Consider the following 24,784-nt stretch of genomic DNA (forward strand, 5'->3'; position numbering starts at 1 on the left):
GATATTTATGTAAGAAAATATAGACTGACATGCCACTTATTCACACCCACTGCTTTGGTTACATCAGCACATTTTTGCTCAAAACATTTTCTTCCCACACATTTCAAAAATTAGAGGGAACATTTGGGTGCCATTCAAAATTACAAAGACGTTTACTTTACAAACTATATGTTGGGCTATCGGCTACCTTTAAAAAAACAAAACCAAACTAAAACAAATCAAATCTTAGTAATAAAAAGTCTTGTAAAGTGTCTACTGATCTTTATAAACACATACTCACTTGATTCATGATGATCCCACTGATATCCAGCACAGACATGTCTGCCTTCTTACACTCATTCCTCTCCCATATGATTGCGCTAACTCGCTCAGACGTGGGGTTTGTATTTTGTAGCCAAAACAAATGGTTCTAAAAGGAAAAGAAATTGATGTCACAGGTAAAATTCACACACTCATAAAAGCAAACTTGGATGGAACTTCCACATCAAATAAATGTAACCCCACTCAAAAATGATGTTGTCGGTGGGCACATTGCTCTGCTGTAAGCAGACATCTTAAGACATCTACTTGGGTGCTTCTTGCCTCATTCTGGGGCAGCACAGAAGCCAGAATCTAAATGTCTGGGGCGTGCAGTCTCCTATGTAGCAATAATACTCCACATAGACTGTAAATTGGTAGATTCACACTCAGTGGTTTGGCCCATTATGCGCCCTAGCTGACATGTATGGTTTGCCAAATTAGTTTTGATATTTTTGTCATAAATGAACACTGCTTTAAACACCGTCTTAGAGTAGTGGGGTGTGGTTTCATCTATTTCAGACAGAGGGAATTAAATACCATAATCCTGACAAATTCTGATTAGTAAATGATGCCTTCTGAGCTAAGCTGTCTATCTCCCCATCTCACCAGCTGGAACACATCCTTGGCTGGAGGCTTCCTGCTGCCTCCAACATAGTTCTGTGAGAGGTCATCATCACTGTCACTCTCGCATGAGGATCGGCACTGGGGTCCATGAAGCAAGTCATCTAGAAGCATATCTTCTGTTTCTGAGCCCTGCCGAGTGCTCTCCGAGTCCTGATGAGAGGCTGTGTAACTGTGAGAACTACAACTTACACCAGACCTGGAGACCTGCCATGGAATAGTGGAAAAAGGGTTATATCATTTGACCAATGAACAATTCATATCATTTGCCCAAATACACAACTAGTATATATTAAAGTAAATGGACGCATGAGCAGATAATTTCTAAATTAACATAGACAAACTATTTAATTTCACAAACCAAAAGCCAAATATTAATACAACTGTCATTTATTGAAAATCTGCAACATATTCTGCAGTTTTGTACAACTGGGGAAAACAGAGTGACAAAAATACACAAACCAACCCATGTTATAAAGTGATTTGTTCTTTTAACTCTGCTAGAATGATTGGTTAGTGTGGAGCATGGGGTTAAAGTTGGGATGAAGAGAATTTGGGATACTTTTATACTCATATTATTTTGAGCAGATGTCTCAGATTACAAACGTCTCGAAAGATATACAAAGAGTACAAAATGTATACAGAGATATTTCCACATAATGTGAGTTTAACAGACCTGCTAAAGTGACTCATTGTCACTTATATACTTCACCTGCTTTTACAAATGGAAATGAGTGGGGCTATGAGGCAGGAGCAGAGCATTATCACACCATTGGAATGATACATGTTGGCAGGTTAAAGTATTGTATGGCAGTACTCAGTGATGCAGGGAATCACCATCCAAAATAATATACTTTATATAATTATTATACTTTATAACTTTCAAGCAGCTGTAGTACAATATATGGAAAAGCAACTTCGTTTTAATAATTATAATAAACATCCTGGCCCATTAGAGCAGGATGGTCTTGAAGAGATCAAGACCAATTTTAGTTACATTGTAATGTCAACTAGAAAGTTTTACCCAACATTCACTCTCCCCAAACAGCAGGTATCACAGGATTCATGCGATTGATATGTTGCATGGTCGGAAGAACTCACCCTTACCAGCACTGCAACGCTTCTTGTCCAACCAGAAGGAGGATAAATTAAGACAGCACTGTATAATTTAATAGTATAAGTGCTGAAAGACAGCTCAAAATCAGCTCCCGTGTCCCATACGGACAGAACCTTTTTCCGTTGCCGACTACAAGATGCATTTCAGTGTGGGATCAGTTTTTTCTCTGGAACTGTGGGTAGAGCAGGAGAATCCCTAGCAGGGCTCCCCGTAGTCTGCTCTTGTGAGGATTGGATGCTGACAAATTACTTTAGCTAGAGCTACCATTTAAGACTCTGAATTTATGTTACTATGTTAAATAAAAGTCTATTAATACACATGCCTTGTGCAGCTTATGTAGGCCTTTAATTAATTAATGCTTCTAATAGCTAGATAATAAGTAGTCATGTGTTTCCATGATCCAAGTGCAAAAGAAGATGGAAAGGCTTTAGATAATTACAGAGATTTTACTTTTCAGTAATTACACATTAGGTCAGGTTTGTGCACGAATTACATGTAGTTTGAATTTGTTAGCGTTCGGCTGACATACAGGACATGGTTTTTGGGAGCACTGATAATTGCACTTACGCTACGTAACAAGAAAGCACAGAAAACATCCACAAAAAAGTTGAACACATTTATAAATGTCAATAAATAAACAAATACAATATTTCACTTTGCACAAGAAACATTTTCAAGCCACTTAAAACTGAATTGTGGATGTAGAATCTTCACTGGACCTAGGTAAAAATAAAAGTCAGTGAAGATATGTAACCATTTAAACAGAGACAGCAAATCAATTAGTTTATATGTACTTCTTATTTCTCATAGAGAATACCTGGCTGAAGACATATTCTTCTTCTGAATCCGCTGGGCTATCTGACTCCTGGTTATTTCTCTGTAAACCTCTGTATTTTTCCTAAAGAAAAAACATATAATTTAGTAACCACAAAATATGCTGGTGTAAAATATTTTTCAATTTGCACAAATGAACCTAGTTACAGTGCATCCAGAGAGTATTCACAGCACTTCACTTTTTCCACATTTTGTTATGTTACAATCTTATTCCAAAATGGAATAAATTCTTTTTTACCCTCAATATTCTACACACAATACTCCATAATGACAATGTGAAAAAAGGTTTTTTGAGATTTTTGCAAATTTATTAAAAATAAAAAACTAGAAATATGCCTTCTCCATGCAGCGGATGATTTAGCCAATTGCATACCAGGCATGAGAAGATATAGTAGGAGATCAGAGATCATGACAGGCATTAATAACAAAAAACAGAAAAATAAAAACAAGCAGAAGACAAGAGGACAACAACAGAAGAAGATGTCCTTTAATATAATTTCTATGCGTTCTCAGGAAGCGAAATGGACTCATGATGTTGGGTAAATGCAAAGCAAATGTTGGTAATTCCAGTGGTCTCATATCTTATAGCTTCCATCTGAATGTTCCTGTAAGGAACAGGTGTATCCATATAGAACTATCCATGTAAGATACAGAAGCTGCCCTTCTCTATCTGCAGTTATTTTATAGCTTCCATCTGAATGTTCATATAAGGAACTGGTGTATCCATGTAAACCTATCCATGTAAGATACAGAAGCTGCCCTTCTCTATCTGCAGTTATTTTATATATAGGTATGCTTAAAGTTAAAATCAGGCTTGTTGTGTTTCTCTCTTACTGTTATATATATATTGCTGCCATTTTAATATACTTATTAGGAGCATTTACAGGTAAATGTAGATGATGACAACAATTTAGCTCATTTTAGTGACTTTCTTGACTTTTTATTAAAGGCTAATTTCATTGTCCCTAGTATTCTACTATCCTATCCCCCTATATTCCAACTAAAAAATATAGTACATGGGGGAGTATTCCCAACTTACAGGAACTGATAAGTAGGGACCTATAACAGCCTAAGCTACATTTAAGGTGCATGTCATGTACAACTAGCAGGAAGTTCTATACATCGTGCCACCTCCTGCCTGTTAGGAAATTCAACCCGCCAGCGGGAATAGTGATAAGTGGTGATGGCTTTATTTTTCTGACACAGAAGAAGACTCAGTAGGTAGGTTAGGATGGGATAGTAAAAAAAAAAGCTAAGTGAACCTAGCCTTAAATTATTCAGTCATTGTCTTTAAATTATCAATTCAATTTAGACCCCTGTACAGCTCACATGACCTGAAGTTTGCTACAGCAAAACAGCTCCAGCTTCCATTACTTTCGTTCATGGAAACTATGGTAAAAAACTTTTTTCCAAACAGAGAGCTAAACATCCAAACTGAAAACAGCATGTGGCATCGTTTTATATCTCGTGTGATTAATTAGGAAGCAGTACAGAGGTCTTTAGCTTTGTTACTGTGGCTTTCTGCAATATACAGAAGTTCAATGAATCAAGCCGTACACAGGGGGCAGGTGGATCAATGTGCAATTAAACACAGAACAAAATAAAGCAAAACATCTATTAAAACTCGTCTCCTGTCCCAGTTTTGGATTAAGATGCACAGTCTACAGTGGGTACTGAAAATCCAAGCACCTCTCTCATTGCCAATTTATCAAACACTTTGGACTATGTGTACACTGGCGTTAATAATTTCCATTTCTCCTCTGTTCCTTTTTTTGACTGCAAACAGCGGACGACAGATTGAATCTCACAAAATGATCATTGTTCCCCATGGAAAGACGCTGGTGCAGTGCTCTACTAGCCCCTGTCCCTGCTTTATCATCTATTCTGAAAGACTGCCGTGATCGCTGTACTTGTGTCTCTCCATAGTGATCAATTATCTCTATGTGAGATTCTGTATCTCCTCCACTGAGCTGTCCAAACTGGAGAAAGTGAATTAATTAATGCCCGAGTGCATAGGCCCTTACTCTATGTAGGTCAATGAACTAAGTCAATAGGGCAAAGTATTCCTTTGAAATAATTGTAACATCATTTTACTGATTATAGTCATTGTGACTCAAAATATCATATGTTTCAATCTCCTAACTTATCAATTTTTCAAGACGTACCCACTTGGTTCACCACTTACTTAAAGGGTGATTGAATATTTTTCACAAACCTGATTACACATGGAAGGTACTTTCTGCATGCATGTTACATTTAACTGATTACTTATTGGAGACATTTGCAAAATTTTCATTTAATAGTGAAAGTAGTTCTACTGTCAATAGTCCAATTGTATTTGCTTTAAGGAGAGATTTTTTTATAATTGTATTTGTACACATAGTACACATAGTGAGCTATTGTAATTTTTATCTTTGTGGGTAATTCTTGAAAACTATCTTTATTATAGAGTATTAAATGCACAATTTTGTAAATGTGATCAAAGAAATACCTTTCTAGACACTTCTGTGAAGCCCAGTAATTTTTTTCTAGCTATATATATTTTCGCAATGCAGTCCTAGAGCTTGGAGTGAAACTGCAGTAACATCATAGATCTGTGTGTAATAGTTGTAGCAGAAAATTACAAGTACCACTTTGCATTTCAAAGAGTTTGTGTTAGGGCTTTCCCGAATTCTGCATATGATTTTATAACAGTAGCAAAGGTTTTCACCTATAGCAGCCGCCTTTCCCGTAGATATAGTTACTCTCACAGGTACTCGAATGCCCCCAGTAGTAAAAGCTTATACTGAAGGAACAGGTTAGCAAGGACTAGGAGGCTGGGACACAACTCTGAAGAACAATGAAAGGAGTGACCGGAGCCAAGCCAGTGGTCGTAGGTCAGTAGCAAACCACGAAGTGTCAATACAGGCCAGGAGATCGGGGGCAGGCAGTGAGCAAGAATAGTCCAAGTAACAAGGCCAAAGGGTCAAGGGCAGGCTGCAAACAAATGTGGTCCAGATAACAAGCCTAGGGGTCAGATAACAGGTGGTCAAAAAATAGCAGAACTCAGACAGAGAGCAGGCACAGCAATTGATGGCAAGAGTGCTATAATAGGCAGGGAGGCTAAGCCCTCCCTGATTTTTAAACAGAGAGGGCCAATCAGAGGTGGAGAAGGTGCACACCCCAAGTCCACAATTTTGAGTGCAATCAGGTGATTGCAATGCGATTGTGCGTCCCGGATGCCTGTCAAACAGCTGGGGGCAGAGATATACTGAAGCATCCCAGCTGCCAAGGCAACAGACGGGACGGAACTATAAGCCGTCACAATAGTGAGGCAATTCAGGTAGGATTCAAAGGCAATGAGCCTATTACGCAGCTGCGATATTAAAAGGCATCTGTAGTGAGCCCGCCTATAGCAGGGAGATTACAAGACCAGTTACTTACCACAGGCTCAGGATATTGAAAGGAGGCCATAATAAAAGGACTTTAATCAAGAGTTCATAAGCTCCCAGGTGGCTGCAAATGCAAAAACCTACCCAAGAGCAATAAGAACATTCAGAAAAAGTACTTGGTTATGCTGTGTATTATTCAACACTTTTCAATAATCTCAGTGTGAGCTGTTATCTCTAAACAATGCCTATACTCAGGCATATTCAGCTAATTCTGACAGTTCCACTACTATATTTGGACCCCCCAGACAGCCATCTCCACTTAGTAGCATGACACCCTCACATTTCTGCATGTACCAATTTTTTTCTTATTAAAATGCACTAATATGGAAGTATGCAGCACCTGTACTATACATCACTTTTACTTTCCAAGGTACCAGGCACATATAAGTGGTGCATAAGGCCTACAAAGTGCTTTGTGTGCACTTTTCAAACCTCATAATATTAAAAGATTGTGAAAATGGCTCTGCTCATTAATAAGTGAATAAACAGAACATTCATGTGACCTGAAGTTTTCTCCAGCTAACTTTCCTTAGGTTCCAAATAAGGTTAAACAATTATAATGTGTCCTATAAATTTGTGTTCACTATGTTCACTTACAGAAACAGAGAAGTAATATGTTAAATATTTTGGAAGGAAAAACGGGGACTGCTCTGCTCTATGCTACTTCCACTGGTCTGATTCAAGCAGACAGCATTGCATGCAAATGGGAAATTCATGGGGCATCAACAAAAGAGCTGTCTTTCTGAAGATGGGCAGTGGTGAAGTGGTAGTGGTATAGAGCAGAGCAGTGTAATACTGAATGTTACAGTTTGGGTGGAGTTCTTTATGGAGAATATTGGTAAACCTTTAAGAAACATATGCAGCATTAAAATAGAAAGCATACAAATTCTTAATTTTGTAAATATCTTTTATGCTGGAGGCAAATTAAGAAAATTCTGAGCTCTTTCTATCAGGCATACGCTTCATGATGGAAGTCATGAGCCTTATCAGACTCATCTCAATGAATGTTAATCCCATGATGCCCAGCGCTCCAGTTTGTCCCTATGTATCATTTACTGTCTTATATTTTACAATGAAAGAGAAGGAGAGAGACTATTTACATTCACTTGTAAGAGAAAAATAATAAAAAAGGGTGATAATATAAAAATGTAAAAATATGATTCGCCAATATGTATTCACTTAAACATAGAACAAAGGTAACCTGAGAACTATTATTGATAGATGAGTTCAGGTTTCTCCTGATCAAAGTGCATCCGTTGTCACTTGATGTCCCCTCTACACTCCGCAGGGAAAATAATTCACTCCTTGATTTCACATCCTCCTCGCTTGTCAAATCTTCTGACATCCCATTACCGTCTTGTCTCAATCCACACTAGAAAAACGTCATCACAAGGTGTTAAGACACATTAAATATATTAAAACACTAATTAAGAAACGCAAAGCTACAGTGTGGTACTGTTCTGTTTCCATATTTATTTTTCGTATATATATGAATATGGTCCAGGTATGGACGCCTATTGTAACTGTCACACACAAGGCTAAACAACAAATTGGGATAAATTTGAGCGCTGATAACTCAGCCTATAAATTGAATGAAATGAATCTCTAAAATCTTGATTTATTTTCCAGACAGCATGTCAGGAAGAAATACGCACTCACTGAATGCTGCAAAAGAGTGTTTAAAACGGAGACTGAGTTATTATTACACTGAGTGGAATCAGATTGCATATGTTAGCATTCATTAAAAATGGGTGGGGGTGGGTTAACGGCTATATAAAAGCCGACATAGTTTTAAAAGATGTGACAATAACGATGGGTATAATGGTGATAATAATAAAATGACTACTTACCATATAACAGATAAGAACTTTTCCGAAGCTTGAAATGACCGCCCACTGTAATATCCGAATGGGCTAAACAGCGACACTACCAAATTACGTAATTTATCATGGACAGAATGATAAAGCCGCTTTTAAAGTGGCAATACTCGGACCCCAAGCTTGTATGCCATTATACATGGTGTGGGGTCCGTTTATTGCCGTTGTAAAAGCAGTATTTTCACTCTGTCCATGGTAAATTACGTAATTTGGTAGTGTCGCTGTTTAGCCCATTCGGATATTACAGTGGGCGGTCATTTCAAGCTTCGGAAAAGTTCTTATCTGTTATATGGTAAGTAGTCATTTTATTATTATCACCATTATACCCATCGTTATTATTACCTCATTTAAAACTATGTCGGCTTTTATATAGCCGTGATATTGACTACCACCATAAGAAATAAGGAGGGTTTTCAGTTATGAGTAAAACCTGCAGCTTAATGGAAACTGTATCTCTAACATCAAAAAAATTTATCCTATTTTTTACATAGACATTGCATTATAAAAAGCAGAGGGCAGCTTTAAACAGTACAAACAAATGACACACACACTATTTGTCTCTTTGCATTTGTGGAATATAAATATTAACAAATGTTGCAGGAATTTTCTTGCCTTCTATTAAAGTGTTACTGGATTGGAGAGATTAGATTTCTGATAGATAAACTGTTTTGACTCTCCAATAAACCCTTTATTGACTCTCGAAGGCAGGCAAAGTGGGTGACACCTAAAATTTGCTAAGAGCCTGTACAAAGGGAGATATCAAACCATGCCTAGAACATGCTCTTCCCTGTACTATGCTCATTAAAGAAAATATAATTTTTGAGTTTAGAGAGCATTTAACCTAACAAGAACAGTGATCTAGATCTATGTGCATGTTAAGTACAAGAGTGACAACAATATACAAGGAAAGAAAAAATATGTGATTGGAGTGGGAAGTAGAGGAACAGGGGGCTCAGGGAAGAGCGATATGGCTAACAAGACCAGCAGTACAATTGTACAGGAAGCCGTGAGGCTACATACTCTAAACCACACGTTTTAAAATTCAACAAGATTCCTTTATGAATCTATACACTCCTTTTGTATGCAAGTATTACATTAACGAGATTATCCTAAATACAAACACTTGTCAACACTCATTTTAATGCCAATTATAATAAAGGGATTTTGGGGTAACTTTGTGGTGCCGATTCCGAATATGAAATCTGTTTTGCTAGATTGGCTATAATTTTTGAGATAATTGGTACCCCATTGAAAAGCATAAAAATGCAACAAATTTAATTGTCAGGCAGAGCCTACCGCATTGAAATTGTCTCAAATAATAAAAAAGTAAACACATGAAATACATAATGTCAATTTATTCGGTATAATAGAAAAGCATAGTAATGCATAGTAAAACGCTGTTTGTATGATTTTCTTTTATGTGGGTTATTAAGACAATCACGTTGGAAGCTCCAACAATAGTCTGACATCATATGTCTGTCTCATGTGCCTTGATACCTTTCCTCCTTCACCTTTATTTCTTGAGAAAATCTGTCCCTTTTCCTCACTAAAATCACCAAGATTATCTGGTAATCTATGAAAGCAGCCATGGAAAAAGTATAACTTTATGCTGATATTAGTACCGACATTTAAAAAGTTTGTGAGCATGTTTTGCACCAGTTCTTCATAATTGTCTGCTTTGTGGTTATCCAGGAAGTTCTTGACAACTGAGACATAACTGCACCAGGAAGAAGCTTCAACATTATTCATAAATTATGTGAAATTAGAATCCTTGATAACTTTCATTGAATTTATTTTTACTTTAAACACTCTATATATACAAATTGTCACTACAATCACTCCATATACAACTTGAGTTATTTACACTAAATACATGTATACAAATATATTACATAGACGAGAGACAAGAAAAATACAATAGACAAATGAATGAACGCTGAGTGAACACTTAGAATGTATGTGTGTCTCACCATCTAGAATGTTCTGGTAGATTCCCATATGCATGCGTTATGGCTAAGTTCCATATTAACTGAGGGTAACCATTACCTCAAGAACCAATTCCAAAAAATACTTTCATTTTTGAATTCAGCAGCCACAAAACAGCCTAAATTTGTTCAAATGTCCTTAGCAACTAAAAAATACTTTTTGTTGGGCATTATAACCAGTACAACTGACCTTGTTGTTAAGTGGTATGAAATAATTTAAACAGATAAAACTGCAATGTAAAAAACTGCCTGAATACCTGTGCGTTTGTGTGTAAGCGTAAGTTTCCTGTTCTACGAGTGTGCATGCTTTTCTACAGGTTTGGAGAGTGTATTATCTCATAATAATATGTATAAGTTTTTATATTTATTATAAAACTTTAGCTTCAGTTACAGTAATATTGTAAAGCTTGGGCTAAATTATTGCATTTTAATATGCCTTTTCCATACCATAGAGCAGGGGTAGGCAACCTGCGGCTCTCCAGGTGTTGTGAAACTACAAATCCCAGCATGCCTTGCCACCTCTCTGCTGGTTATCTACTGGCAAAGCATGCTGGGACTTGTAGTTTCACAACACCTGGAGAGCCGCAGGTTGCCTACCCCTGCCATAGAGAATGTTGTACATGTAATGTATATCAATTACTGAGTTTCTCACCTTTCCATTTATAGCTGCTTACTCTTTCTTTCACACTCTGCCTCGGTGACCTCATTATAGCATGCTGGTACTCTATAATGAGGCAGGTCTATGTTTGAGCTGTCAGTTATACACTAGTCACACGGTACTCCCCCTCCCCCCCTCCCCTTCATCAAAGGGATTACCTCCACCGATCATCAGCAAGCTCCCTTACTCCTAAGCCTGCGCACACAAGTATCCGGCTAAAGATGCCATGCACACTACAATTTTGATGGCCAATTATACCATTTGAGACCTAATTTGCAATGGGCCAAAAAACATTGTCGATCTTAATTGGCACCTTACAGGGGTAAATGGTAATGTTGTTGGAATGATGACCATTTATCTGTGTATTAATACTGTGTATGTAATCTTTTGGTCAAACCAGTGTAGCCAAATCTGACCCTTAAGAGGAAGATAACTTGCTGCTGATTGGTGGAGGGCTTTCCAATAGAAGAGCGGGGTACTGTGTGAGCAGGGCATGCTCTCTCAGTAGGCAGTTTGATAAACTGTCGCTGAATGACAGAGTGTGAACAAGGAATTGAGCAGGTATTTCTGATAAGAGGAGAAACAAAGTAAATGATAAACACTGTATTACTTTATAAACATGCTGTGAAGAGCATTCAGTAATGAAAAGAAGGGAAGTATTACTGAGCAATAAGAAACAAGGACATTCTTAGGGCTGTTGAGTTCTATGAAAAAATCTGCAAAGCTCTTAAAATTAAAGGGCAGGTAGACACTGAGGGCTTGATTCAGAGTTGGACTTAAGTACATTTGCGCAACATAAAAATGCAGCACATGGCACATGTGCACAACGTACACCTGCATTTTGAGTTGAGCGTCTCTTATACTTACAGCCCTTTGTGTTTAGAGACACAAATAGGGTGTTAGCATGCATGTTCTGTACAGTATTGGTGTGAAGAGGCAAGTTAAACATGCCCTTTAAAAGATTTGTCTGACAATGACCTACACTTATCTTGAAAATATGCCTTTTAGGAGGCTTATCTTTGGCAAATCCCTTAAGCCTGGTGCAACAAATGATGATGAGAATGGCTGCAATTATTGGGCCTGACATATATATATACACCAGATTTAAATATTCACGTATTTTAAGAAATGTAAGTGTACAGGAGCTTAAATCTAAATATGGCAACAAGTGGTATTTACAAACATTGCATTTAGATGTCCATTTGTTATTTACAAACACTGCAACTAGGTGCACATTTGTTATAAGTCAATTAATGGATAAAAGCAAATTAGTTACTATGGTTTAATGCAAAGTCACACCTAAATGCAATGCTGCTATTATCAACATTATGTTTATTATATATCACCAGGGCCGGATTAACCATAGGGCTAACTGGGCTACAGCCCAGGGGTCTATGGCATCCAGGGGGCCCTTGAAAGTGCTCAGCAGCAGTATTGATCGGTCGGGGGCGCCCCCGGCGCGATCAGTGCTGCTGAGTACTTTCACTGCGGTCCTTCCCCCGCGCTGTAGTCTCCTTACTGAGGAGATCTGGTGTCTCACTCTCACGAGACCTCCTCAGTAAAGAGCGTACAGCGCGCCGGGGAAGGAGGTAAGTGCAGGGGGGGCGGGGCGTTCAGCTCGGATCACGGGGGGGGGCCCTCACGGGGGAATGGAGGCCCCCTTAGCCCAGGGGCCTCCATTCCCTTAATCCGGCCCTGTATGTCACTAGTATGTGTTTCGAATGTGGGAGGAAATCTACACAAACATAGGGAGAACACATAAATGTCACACAGATGTGCCCTACTCAGAGATGGAACACATTCATTTCCAAAGATGCAATGCTAATCACTGTGCTACCTATATTGTTATTAAATAACCCTGAGTACATTTACTACTTTATGGTAAGGTGGCCACCAGGTGGCACTATTCTATCACTGTCTACAAATCAAAATACATTTTGGAGAAACCAGCAGCAGTTCATATGAATATAAAGCACTATAAAGTTATATATTAATGCTTCCAAGAGTCCTAGTGGCTGATCCTAGTAGACAATATTAGAATGTGTACTCTTTATTGTATACCTGATTCTTTTCTCCATCTGAAATTACAGAGTTGCAAATTGAGCAATAGGATTCAAGCATACAGGAATCTCCTCCCCTCCTTCCAGTACCATCATGACGTGTCCTATAAGTTTTCTTAGGCAGATTTTTCCTTTTAACTCTAAGTGAAACAAATAATACAGATGAAGAGATTTGTGGAACATTAGTCTTAAACAGCAACTTAACACCCCCATATAAAATTGCATTGTTTTCTTTAAAACAATGAATAATGACTTGTCTTTTAGCATTAACTTTTTATTTATCTGTAGTGAAGCTATAGTGTAAGGACCCAAACTTTCTTTTTAAACTACAACTACTTTATCTTACTCTTGTTTGCATCCAATGCACTGACATTAGGGATCTGGTATCAGAAATTAGAGAAGTGAGTTACATGAAAATGTAAATACTGAAAACAGAAGAATTTCCGGAACAAAGGTTTAGTGTGATATATATTAGAGTGTTCTGTTATATCAAGGAATATAATTTCATGAAGGTCTTCTACAGAAATATATCTAGTAGTATAGATTTCTTTGAGATGTCCAAATCATGAATCAGACACTGCTGCGTACGCTTGAGCTTGGCATCCCATTACTATACATTGCCTACATGCATATACCCATTCTGTAGTAAGGATCCTTTGGGCTCAAAGATGAATTGGACGTTTCTATGTTCACTGGCATATGGTTCACTTCTGTGCACACGCAGAGTTACTGTGCACAAAATACGCAAGTAACGCCTTTTACATTCCTTAATGAATCAGGCACTATATGTCTCCCTCCCCCCAACATTCTCACCCGCAGAATAAACATGTCCCCGGGTATGACAGCTCCCTAAAATCAGGACGTTTGGTCGGTAGGCAAAAATTACAGTTACAATAAAATTTGATGTTATGTGTAGCAGTAGTTTTGTGAAGTTATCTATGCACTAGCTATCATACATGCACCCCAGAGCATTTGGCTTTCATGCAGACATGTTAACATGGCCTATTTATTTGAGAAACATTTGTCTGGTTTAGCATTTCCTTAATTAATTAATTAACCTGGACTCAATTAACTGATATAATAGATGTTATTTTATTACATTTTTATGATTGCAATGTAAACTACCCACACTCACACTCGTCCACCTGTATTGCCAGCATATAGTAGATACCAGCTCTCATTGGACACCCAAGGGGAGTCTACACATGAACATAGCTATGTTTTTCATCAACTAATTAACTGAGGCCAGAGTTTGTTGGACAGCATGTGGGAAATAATAATGCAGACAAATATGGTTTTATGAAGTTAGCCATGTCTGTCTGGTAACGGGCCATACAACAGTAATTCCCTGCTACATGTCTTGTTACACACTGTAGCCTTTGAAGGAATTATTTTGCTTTTCATGAAATGGAACGTGAGTGGACTTATCTAAAACCATGTACCCAGGGCCGCTGGAACACGGGAAGTGCTGCAATTAATGTGTAACATTCCTGACTTATACACTATAGCATGCTACTGACTTTTTGTCAGGTGACAAGTACAGGAGGGGGCTTGGTGACGATCATATGAAAATACTGTGGTCTCAATAAAATGCATATTTTGCCACAAAATGACCAATTCTGTAAAAGCTAAAGTCCTACCATACTTTTTTCCAGATTTGTACTGTTAAGTTTGTTTTATATAAATCAGTCATGCAATCAGTCAGCACATGACCACACAGAAAGAGAAGACCATTTTACAATGTATGTTTAAGTCAAACTCTTTAAAACATTACAGGCTAAAGGAATGTGCCCAGAATAACCATCACTGTTCCACAAGTTCAGAGTCATTTAATTAGTTAGATTATGTCCTCACTTACATGTAAAACACAGCTAGGACCAGATACAGATTGAGAGTCAATGTTGCCATAGGTTTTGTGAATGAATATTCAAATTTGCACCCTCTCCGGTCATGTTCCCCCTGCATAATTCCAAACTGGGACAAATATATCCAGGGGCACACACAGGGAAAAAAAACATATAGAGAGAGCTGCTGTGTATGCGGCCACGCATGCGCAGCAGCTCCATTTCGGCGGCACTGCACTGAACAGCAGCCGCGGCGCTGTCAAAGAAGCCACCGCGGCGGTGCTGTATTGTACTACAATACAGCACCGCAGTGGACACTTCTTTGACAGCGCTGCGGCTGCTGTATAGTACAGTGCCACTATGTAGGGACACTGTTCTTCGCAGAGGGGAGGGGTTTCTGAAGAACCAGAAACCCCCCTGCATGCGCCCCTGAATATGTGGTTGGTAAAGACCAGGAAGCAAAAATGTTTTACAAAAATGAGCATAACACCCCTTTTCATCAGTATTGCATTGTAGCCTAGATTCTAAACTAGCAGGGTCATCCAGCGTTGCACAGGTCTGATTAGTAATGTGTAGCAGTTTTTATATAGTAGCAACTTATTCGGTACATGGACCAAAAAAATTAGAAAATAGGATTTGTTACTTTTCCTTCCAGCAGTCAAACAATTCAATTGTTTATAACCAAAAAATGATGTTTTCAATATTGGGCAGTAGACATACAGATAGGGAGCATCCACCAATCCATATTTGTTCATCAGACTGCCAGATTCTAAAGTGTGATTTCAGAGAACGTGATCCACTGCTCCAGTGTCCAATGTCAGTAAGCTTTACACCCCAATGTTTGGCATTAGTGAGTGCTGCAACTGAGGACAGACAGATTTTTACACGCTATGCGCTTTAGCACTCAACTGTTTTGCAGCTGTGTTGTTGCTCCTACACGTTTCTACTTCACAATAGCAGCAAATACAGTTGACCAGGGCAGCTCTGGCAGGGCAGAAATTCACAGTTCAAATCTGTATACACATGAGCAGGGGTGGAACAGTGCATCTCTGGGGCCAGGAGAGGCAGCTCTAGCCTCCCAGCCACCAATGTGCTGTCAACACAGCAGTCTGGAGGTCTTGGGAGACTGAGTTAGCATTGGCAAGTCCCTCCTCACCTTCAGCCCTAATTGGCTGGATGCCCTGCAGTTACAGGTGGGAGCTTTCCTGCACAATCTGTTTTCATGAAAGATCACCCTAACAATCACATGACAATATAGAGAATAATTGCAAGATAAGCATATTGCAGGTAAGTACAAACACACCTATTGCAGAAGAAGGATTTGAGTGGGTTGCAGGAAGCTGGTGCCTTTGAGAATTTGCTGAATTCTTTTTTGTCATCACTGTTTAATACTTTCTGGGACTTTCTGCATAAAAAGAAATGAAATAATTATAATCAGTTTTCTAGACAGATGGCTTAGAGCAAAGCGTTTAATCATTTGTTGTTTGGTATCTATAGCAATGTATATGTTGCACACAATATAAACCATTTTAATAAGTAACATTTATATTCCTGTAAAAATTGTGGGCATAGATAATTATGCATAGAGGTCGTATCTATGTACCTGTATTTGCTTTACATACATGACAGGGAATTACATCTTTTTTTTGCAATGATATCCTGAAGCAACAATTATAATAGCAGTACCCAGCAATTGAAACCAATTAAAAAACCAAAGAAGAATAAAGCTCTATTCTGAGTACTTTCATTTTAATCTACAATGTTTTAAATTAAGTTTGTATTCTTTCTTTCCCTAGTGTTCCTCTAAATATACTACTTTACATTATGTGAAAGAAAACAGAATGAATATAATGGAAAATAAAATCATATCAGAGAAATAAAAAGCATATTAGACCACATAAAGGCATGAAGTGCCAGGAATCGAGACTTTAAAGACGGTACATAAATCACTTTTTTGATGTTTAGAAATTGATATACTGAGGCATGCTAATTTTAAAGAAAGCTTATAGCCACATTGTTACATTTTCAACTCCTACCGCAAACAGCTAAACCAATGCTTAGAGATCATTTCTGGATAAAGCTCATCAATAGATTCTGGACTACAGCTTTGTAGGTGGCACTGATCACTGAGCAGCAAACCCCCATCGGCCATAAAGAATTTAAGGTTTCAGAATGCAATATCAGGTCAAAAGTATCAAGTTCAATAGAAGTTATCATTGTAATTCAGTCTTATATAAAATGAAACATACAACTGATCTTTCAAACATGGCTTTGCCTGCCATGGGACAATGTGAATAATGGAAGATATCCTTTTTAAATGTAAGGTGAGATTAGAGAGAAACAAAAGAGAAGGGAAAAGGTTGAACACCCTTTAGATTGTAAGCTCTTGTGAAAGGTAACAAGATCATTGTTATTTGTGGCAGTCTGTATTTGTGTATGAAACCACACGGAACCCCCTATTGTACTGCCTTGCAGCATCTATTGGAGGCATATTATAATAAAATAACTGTATACAAAGCAAATGAGCAGAAACTAACCAAGCTCGAGTCTCCTACCTCTGTCTCTTTTCTCCATTTGTCCCTGATACCCTGTGGCTCTGTGTAGATACAATCTGACAATGAACCGTTCCTAGAAGCAGCATGATGCACATAGGTCCGGCCAGCTCACTCAGACTTGCAATAGGCACCAAGCAATACAGCACAACCGCTGTCACTATAAAAATATAAAAGAAGTGCTAAGTGAATACATAATGAAAAATGTTGCATTAATTATAAAGATTCCATACAACAATGTAGAGATTCTGGCACCAAAATTGCTTAAAATAAAAGTATTTATATTTTAGACCACAAGTGATATCCCAAGTGTGTAGCGTTTACTGGGACACTGATAAATGCAAATAATGCAATGAACATAACAGGAGATATCTATAAAAAAAAAAAGTATGTTTTCAGCAGAGGTTGGAGGGGTTCTTCCGCCTTCCACTTGGGATCCCGATAGCCACTACTCACCAGAATAAGATGACATTGTCTCGGTGCCTTGTGCCAGACAGCAGGTGATTGGGAACAACCTCATGCTCCAACACTACAGACAGTCATTAATAGAGTCTGGCACACATGGAGTACATGACTAGCATTCTTCATAATAAGACTTCGTTCACTTGAGTATGGGAACCATGGGCTTCCCACTTTCACATACATCTTCCCTACATCATCCCTTAATACCTACTTCACCCTCCTTTTCTTTTCCCCATCCTTTCATCTTCCTTTACGGCGGTAAGCCACACCTTACTTGAATCTATGTTTTGCCTCTTTTTTTCCGAAAAATAGTTCAGCAATTGTAATTTTCAGTTTTTTAGATAGTTTGCTATGGAATTTTTGTGTCACCGCGCTCTTACTTGTTTTATGTGTTGTTTATGTAACTACTTTACTTTGAGTGTTGGTGTATTTGATATTTTCAATGACACTGTCATCCGTTATGATATGCTGATCTTCGAATAAATAAAGTTATTAAAAATAAAAAAATGGTGTGTTTTAATTGCAATTTAAGGGAGCTGTATTGTTACAATAACCTTCTGTTTTTCTATGTTTAGTTTTAAACTGTTTTTATGGTTTTCCTATGATGTAAAATTGTAACTGTAATTATAGCTAAGCATTTACAGTACATTCAAATGTGTCAAATAAAAAGCTTCACAATTTATTTAACCCCATACATTATGTTTGTTTTTTTTATTTAAAGCTGTTTCACCACCTAGGTAAATATTTTACCAACGTGTCTCTCCCCTATCCAGAGCCCCATGGGATGTTACATCTATCCATCTTTCTCATGACTATGTAGGTTCTGTAATGCAGAACCAGCAAATAGACTAAACTAACCAACTTTAAAAGTTAATGTAAAGGAGGCGTGAGTAGGAGCACCAATCACAAGCCACAATCTTGTAACCACAACTTGTGATAGGTCCTCCCACCCCTACTTTAACCCGGGGCTGTTGGAGGAAAACAAAAGCCCCAAAAATGACAGCTGCATGGAGTAGACCCCAGGTCTATAATGGGTGGCACTTTATTAAAATCTTTTACTAGTTTGTAGTGAAGCTTTAAAGATGTTTTACCACCACTTAGACAAATAAGCTGAACTGTATCTTCCAGCAATCCAGACAGAGAATTGAATCAGTGAGGCATTTTAAGCCAAAGAAGACAGTGTGTTGGATGTAATTCAACCACATAATGCATCGTCTGACTTACATCCAAACACACACCACAGTTGTCAATTTCTGAACAAGGAAGTGTCATATCTGGCAGCTTAGTAATCATTATCTGCATTATCAGCAAGTAGCTTCTATCATCCTAGGGCAATTTAGACAATGAAAGCAAATGTCTGATTGTTATGGTTAAAATGTGAATTTTTCACCTAAGTGCAATGTTGGTAAAGAAACCCTTAGAGCTGCTGCAAAGTTACAATTTGAAGTCAGGCATGTGCCTCTATATACTGTACACCAGGCAGCACATATTCCAAATAGACATAATGAAAAATACCCTAAAACATAGCCCGGCTAGTGCACATGATCATAAAACAACTGTATTATATTTGAAAATATGATAAATCTTTATTTTGAGCAAAACACAGAATCTGATATTGTGAATTGCCTGTAGAAGAACAAGAAGGATAAGGACAAAAAGAAGTGCTCTTCAGTTAGACAGTATATATTAAAAACCTAAGGAAAAAAATACTGCGAATACTATATTAAAATTCAGATTGTCTCTGCAAAGAAAACACAACTTACACTATATGTTTTCTACAGAAGTGGAATTTGCTCAATCAATTTATAGGCTATAGCAGGTGCTTGAAAGGGTGGGGTTATCCTAAAAGGAACAAACACAGAGAAAAATCCCCCAGCACACTGCTATAGTTAGCAAAAGACCTGTCATTTCTACTTGTACATAAAAATGCAAATGTCTTAGTTGCACACATTTGCAAATGTATGTTAAAGCCACCCACCTCTCCACGGTGCTTTTGCTAATAGGGTGGTCCGAATTCTAAACAGTGAGAGTCCCATATATTTGGGCCATACATATATGTGTTTTTAAATTGAAAGCTAACTTACCAAGAGGTACCCCAGAAGCCTCCAAATAGCAATACAGCTACTCAGCTACTGACACCAACATGCCTCTCTTTTTTTCTCTGTGTTTGTTCCTTTTAGGATAACCCCACCCTTTCAAGCACCTGCTATGAGCCTATAAATTGATTGAGCAACTTCCACTTCTGTATTTATCCGAGAGGCATGTTGGTGTCAGTAGCTGAGGTAGGATGCATGCTTGGAAACAATTGACACCCACAGTTACAGACCAAGTCAATCTTGTCAAAATTATTCTGCAGCCAAAATTATATGTTCTGCAGCAGACGCTGGTTTATGTACCACAGAATATCTTTCTAAGTTTACCACTTTATGTAGATCCAGGAGAACAGGTGGACCCGGAGGTTCGGGAGAGCATGAAGGGAGGAATTGTACTGATCTTCATGAATACTTGCTTAATGTGACAGGAACTCTACACTTATGGGTACCATTTCTCCCGGCTGGCATACATACTACCCTGGATCCCTCTTTGGTGTCTCAGGCAGTTAAGATATGGAACCTTTCGGTTAAACTCACTGCTGAATATGGGTATAATCCTGAAATACCCCTTTTGGTTCAATACTGACCTGGGTGAACTATTGCCCATGGATGGGGCAGCTGCCTGATGCAAATTTGGGGTTCATCACCTTGGAAATCTATATGAAGAATTTGTTTTGCGATTCTTTGATCAAATTAGAGTGACTTATGGAGTTCCCAGAGGTTATTTTTACAGATATTTAGAGGCATGCTCTGATTTGCAGTTTCAAGGGGCTGTTCGCCGTCTCCATGATAATCCCGAGACTAATGCTGAGGGGACTTGGTCCTAGACACCATATCTCGTCCATGTACTGGATTCTTTTAGATGCGCTGGGTTCTAGCGGCATCTTGGGATTGTGAATCACTTGATAAGTTGATCTGGGTCTGAATAGTAATAAGGACTGGGGTACGATCCTTATGAATGCTTATAAGGTCACTGCGTCTGCGAAATCCAAGTTTTCATCCTCCATAGGGTATATTTAACTCCTTTACGGCTATCTAAACAGGAGACATTTAATGACCTATCCGAAATGTGTGAGCTAGCAGGGCACCTTCTGGTACCTCCTCAGGGAATGTCCCACGTGTCTGAGTTCTGAGATGAAGTCATGGACTGCATATTAAAAAAGGGAGTTGGTATGCCCCCAATTAATCCTAGAATGTGCCATCTTGGCCTTGAGCTGGCAGTCAAAATCCATAAACTTATCATACAGTTACTGTCTACCTTGTTCATATTGGCCAAAGTTATTATTGAAGTGGATGGAGCCTGAGCAGCCGAATGCCTGTGACTGAGCCAGCCTAGTTTATGAGACTGTTGGTCATGAAAGGTTCATGTATACGAGTCGTAATATTTTGTATAAATATGAAAAGATTTGGCACAGGTGGAGAATATCTCCCTATATCCTGGAGTAGTTGCAAGAATTTGATTACTCGCAATGATCTGTATCTGGCAGACACCCAGTCACTCTTCATGTCTTTTCCTTTTGTGTGTATCAAATATTTGCATTTTTCATGGTGATGTTTACTCTTGCATGCACAATGTATTCTACACTGTTTGTTTTCCTTGCTGCGCTCATGATGTGCATTTGATTTGATTTTGTAGGAGACATATGCTTCATCTGCAGTGCTCTATATTTGTACAGTGTTTGTCTATATAAAACATGTTAGATGCCCTTAGGTGGGATTAGTTTGGTGTTTGTTTTTCAGAAAAAATAACAAGAAAACTAATTATATTATAATATATATATATAATTTTACAATATGGTAAAAGGACACATGCTTTCAGTGTTGCTTAAGAGAGATGTGACTGTGTAGACAGGTTCCAGAAAAGCGTACTGATGAATACCTTGCATGATGTAAAGCACCAATAGCCAAGTGAAGACACAGGGACTGGTAACACGCATCCACCACTTGCTGAACATAGGAAACAGCACCACTCTTACTAAACCTTTTCGAGTAAGAGATGTCCATGGGCTTTCAGGTTTAGCTTTGGCAAATGTTGACCCTGGAATAAATGTAAATGGATTTCACACTCTGCATTAATATCTCCAAGCTTTGTTACTAAATTAGTTGTAGACTGTACATAGTAAGAGTGGCTTAAACTACCATAGTTACAGAAGTTGCAATGGTCGCAAGTGCAACTGGCTCTCTAAGTTGCAACCTCACACACAGCCATCAGTCCACCTGTGACAGTGGAGGTGCTGGGAGTACTTGCTGCCACCCACTGCAAAACGGATACTTGTGCCTGCTGTCAGGATGGGGTTAGGTGGCTCTATGGGCAGCCGTGCTCCCTTTCAGCCCAGAATCTTCACATGTGGAGGATCCAGGCCTATGAGCATCATACTGATCAGAGAAACATAGCAAGGCTCAGCATGGGCAAAACAGTCACTTGGTGATTCCTGGCTGTGAAGGCATCAATAGGTGATTAATTGGTGGATGCAGATCCCTTCTGTGCAATAATTATGGGGGTCCTTTCTGTGTAATTTTATGGGGATCTTCCTAATACATATCAGAGTAAGGAGACAAATGTAACATTCTTATGCTATAAAAAGATGCCCATCGCGTCAGTGCTTTGGGGATATGACCATGGAAGTATTTATAATATATGTGGCCATTGGTGGTCTAACCAGAAGGGGTGACAGACCGGGAGGTTTTATTTTCGAATTCCTCTCCATTGCTTGTAATAACTTCCAGGGTTGAAGAGAAGAAAGGGGAGAGGTGATTTGAATGCGCAATATCGGTGAACACTGATTATTGAATATTACTAATACTACTGTGCACATAGCTGTATTAATGCCTGCTACTCTATTAGGCACCACTGCAACTCAAAAGAAGTTTGTTTGTCCTCCTTACTACCACTGTCTATATAACTGGGCATTACTATTACTGGACATTTAAATTACTTCTGCATCTTACATAATCCCACTACTATTGTTTTACATATAACTGGGCACTTAATTGGCCATTACTGGTACTTATGTGCATCTTTGCCTACTTATAATATATGGCTGGGCATTATCTTCTTTATCATTAAAATGTTAAAATATCATTTTTCAAGGGCATTTTTTATCTTGCCGACTACTCTCAGATTTTAATGCCCATTATCACTTACTCATTAAGTCTTGCTAAGCATTATCAAAGGCATATGGACACATAATATTGTGTTTTGGAAATGGTCTTATTCTTGATAACAGAGACTTAAATGACAGCTCTCCTTGGACATTATCATAAGGCCTGAGAAGAGATGCTTAACACTGAGGTCTAGAGATTAAAATTTGTGACTTTATAAATGGATACATCTTCTGGTATGTCAAATGTATATATTTGTTTTTTCTTTTGTTTAATAGGAATGTATTATGCTATTTGTAAGAAATTATTAACAATCAAACAATAAATCACTACTGTTCACTATTACTTTATTATTCATGAAAATGTGATTGGTATGTGTGGGTGTTTAATGGGTTAAAAGAGGAGGATTAAAATAGTTTTTTGGGGTAAGGGGGCGGATATACTCTTAAATCATAGCCTTTGTAGCTAAATCTAAATTCAACACTAAATACACCCCTTGATGTTACAGAACAGATAAGTAAAATGTATTTTCTGTTTTTAATATTATACTTTGTTTTTGTTTCTAACAATTGTACTATATGAAATGGAGAGACAAGTTGAGAGAGGGAGGCTCCATGTGTTGAACCGATAGCCAGCAGGTGCTCCTCTAAACATTAGAAAGTGCTTCATAGCTAAATTACATTACATACAGGAGTTTTGATGTTTTTATCACAGTGAGAAGCAAACCATTCTTACTTTGAGAATAGATCCTGAATTTGTTTGAAAGTGGTTCTTGAAATTCACAACATATGCTCAAAAAAGATTGAGCGTAATTTAACCAAAGCACAAAGGTTCAACAATGTTTGAGTCGATTCAATCATATTTCAGCTTAATGGCTACATTATACAGTACTTTTAATGGTTTTCCATGTGAACATCAAGCTTTGAACACAATCACAGTAATGTTTACAGTTTGAATTAAAATATTGTTAAAATACCATGCAACATTTTATGGTTTATTTTGTCATATTTAGCAACAACAAACTTTTCAACGTGAACTTAAGTTTGAGGTTCTCCCGTTCAAGGGCAGACGGCGGTGGTATTTGAAACAAACCTCAAAACTGTCAAATTCATTCATAACAAACCGGTTTGTATTATTGTATTAGAGCACCTCTAAGCAAGGAAATAGATTAATGCACACAGCAAATAATTAAAAATTAGAATTAAAAGAAACAAGAAAAAAAACCAGGATAACTCTGTTCTACACTGATACTGTTCAACAATAAATTGGAGAGGACACCGTTGAAATAAAAGAGACAAGCACCAACCAACTAGCGGTTTTGGGGAATGTGGATATGGGCAGTTTACTCATTCTCAGCTGTGGGCCTTTGTATTTGTTCAAAAGGTTTGGCAGTAACTGAGAAGGAAAATCTGCTGCTACATTCATCCCACAAACATGGAGATTTTTGGATAAATTATTTTGAATACCTCAAGTTTTTACTTGTCTGAACCATTGCTATGTCCCTGTCCTCTGCACTGTGCTGAGATGTTATTACTTGGGATGCTCTGCACTAGCTTACATAGCAGCATTATCAGTTTGACTGGCATTTGACGGAATGGCCATAAGTTAGCGAAATGTGAGAACATTGCTGAAAGCTGGTGAACAGACAAAAGGTATTGTAACCTATGCCAACCAATCAGGCACCTGCTTTATTTAAAAAAAAATAAAGCACTAGAATAATGACAGAATCTATTTGCTTGCAGAACCTTTTTGTTCAATAGCTCAATATTCATAAATGCCCCCAAGGGTGTTTTGTCAAGTGCCAATCCAACTGGAAAGGCTATTATGCAAGCTTGGGCATAGTAAGCC

General features: G+C 38.1%; 1 protein-coding gene across 1 annotated transcript in view; it reads right to left on the reverse strand.

Annotated features, from left to right (window-relative positions):
- The window catches only part of PHTF1 (putative homeodomain transcription factor 1), an 81,080-nt gene that overhangs the window by 35,161 nt on the left and 21,135 nt on the right, over positions 1-24,784 (reverse strand). Inside the window, exons 5-12 of the mRNA XM_075196270.1 lie at positions 21,714-21,872; positions 17,283-17,439; positions 16,031-16,132; positions 12,885-13,023; positions 7,505-7,675; positions 2,856-2,936; positions 907-1,128; positions 281-409 (exon numbers count right to left, since the gene is read on the reverse strand). Of these exons, the coding sequence (XP_075052371.1) occupies positions 281-409; positions 907-1,128; positions 2,856-2,936; positions 7,505-7,675; positions 12,885-13,023; positions 16,031-16,132; positions 17,283-17,439; positions 21,714-21,872 (1,160 nt within the window). The remainder of the gene's footprint in view (positions 1-280; positions 410-906; positions 1,129-2,855; positions 2,937-7,504; positions 7,676-12,884; positions 13,024-16,030; positions 16,133-17,282; positions 17,440-21,713; positions 21,873-24,784) is intronic.

The sequence above is a fragment of the Mixophyes fleayi genome, chromosome 2 (assembly GCF_038048845.1).
Source record: "Mixophyes fleayi isolate aMixFle1 chromosome 2, aMixFle1.hap1, whole genome shotgun sequence".
Classification (NCBI taxonomy): Eukaryota; Metazoa; Chordata; class Amphibia; order Anura; family Limnodynastidae; genus Mixophyes; species Mixophyes fleayi.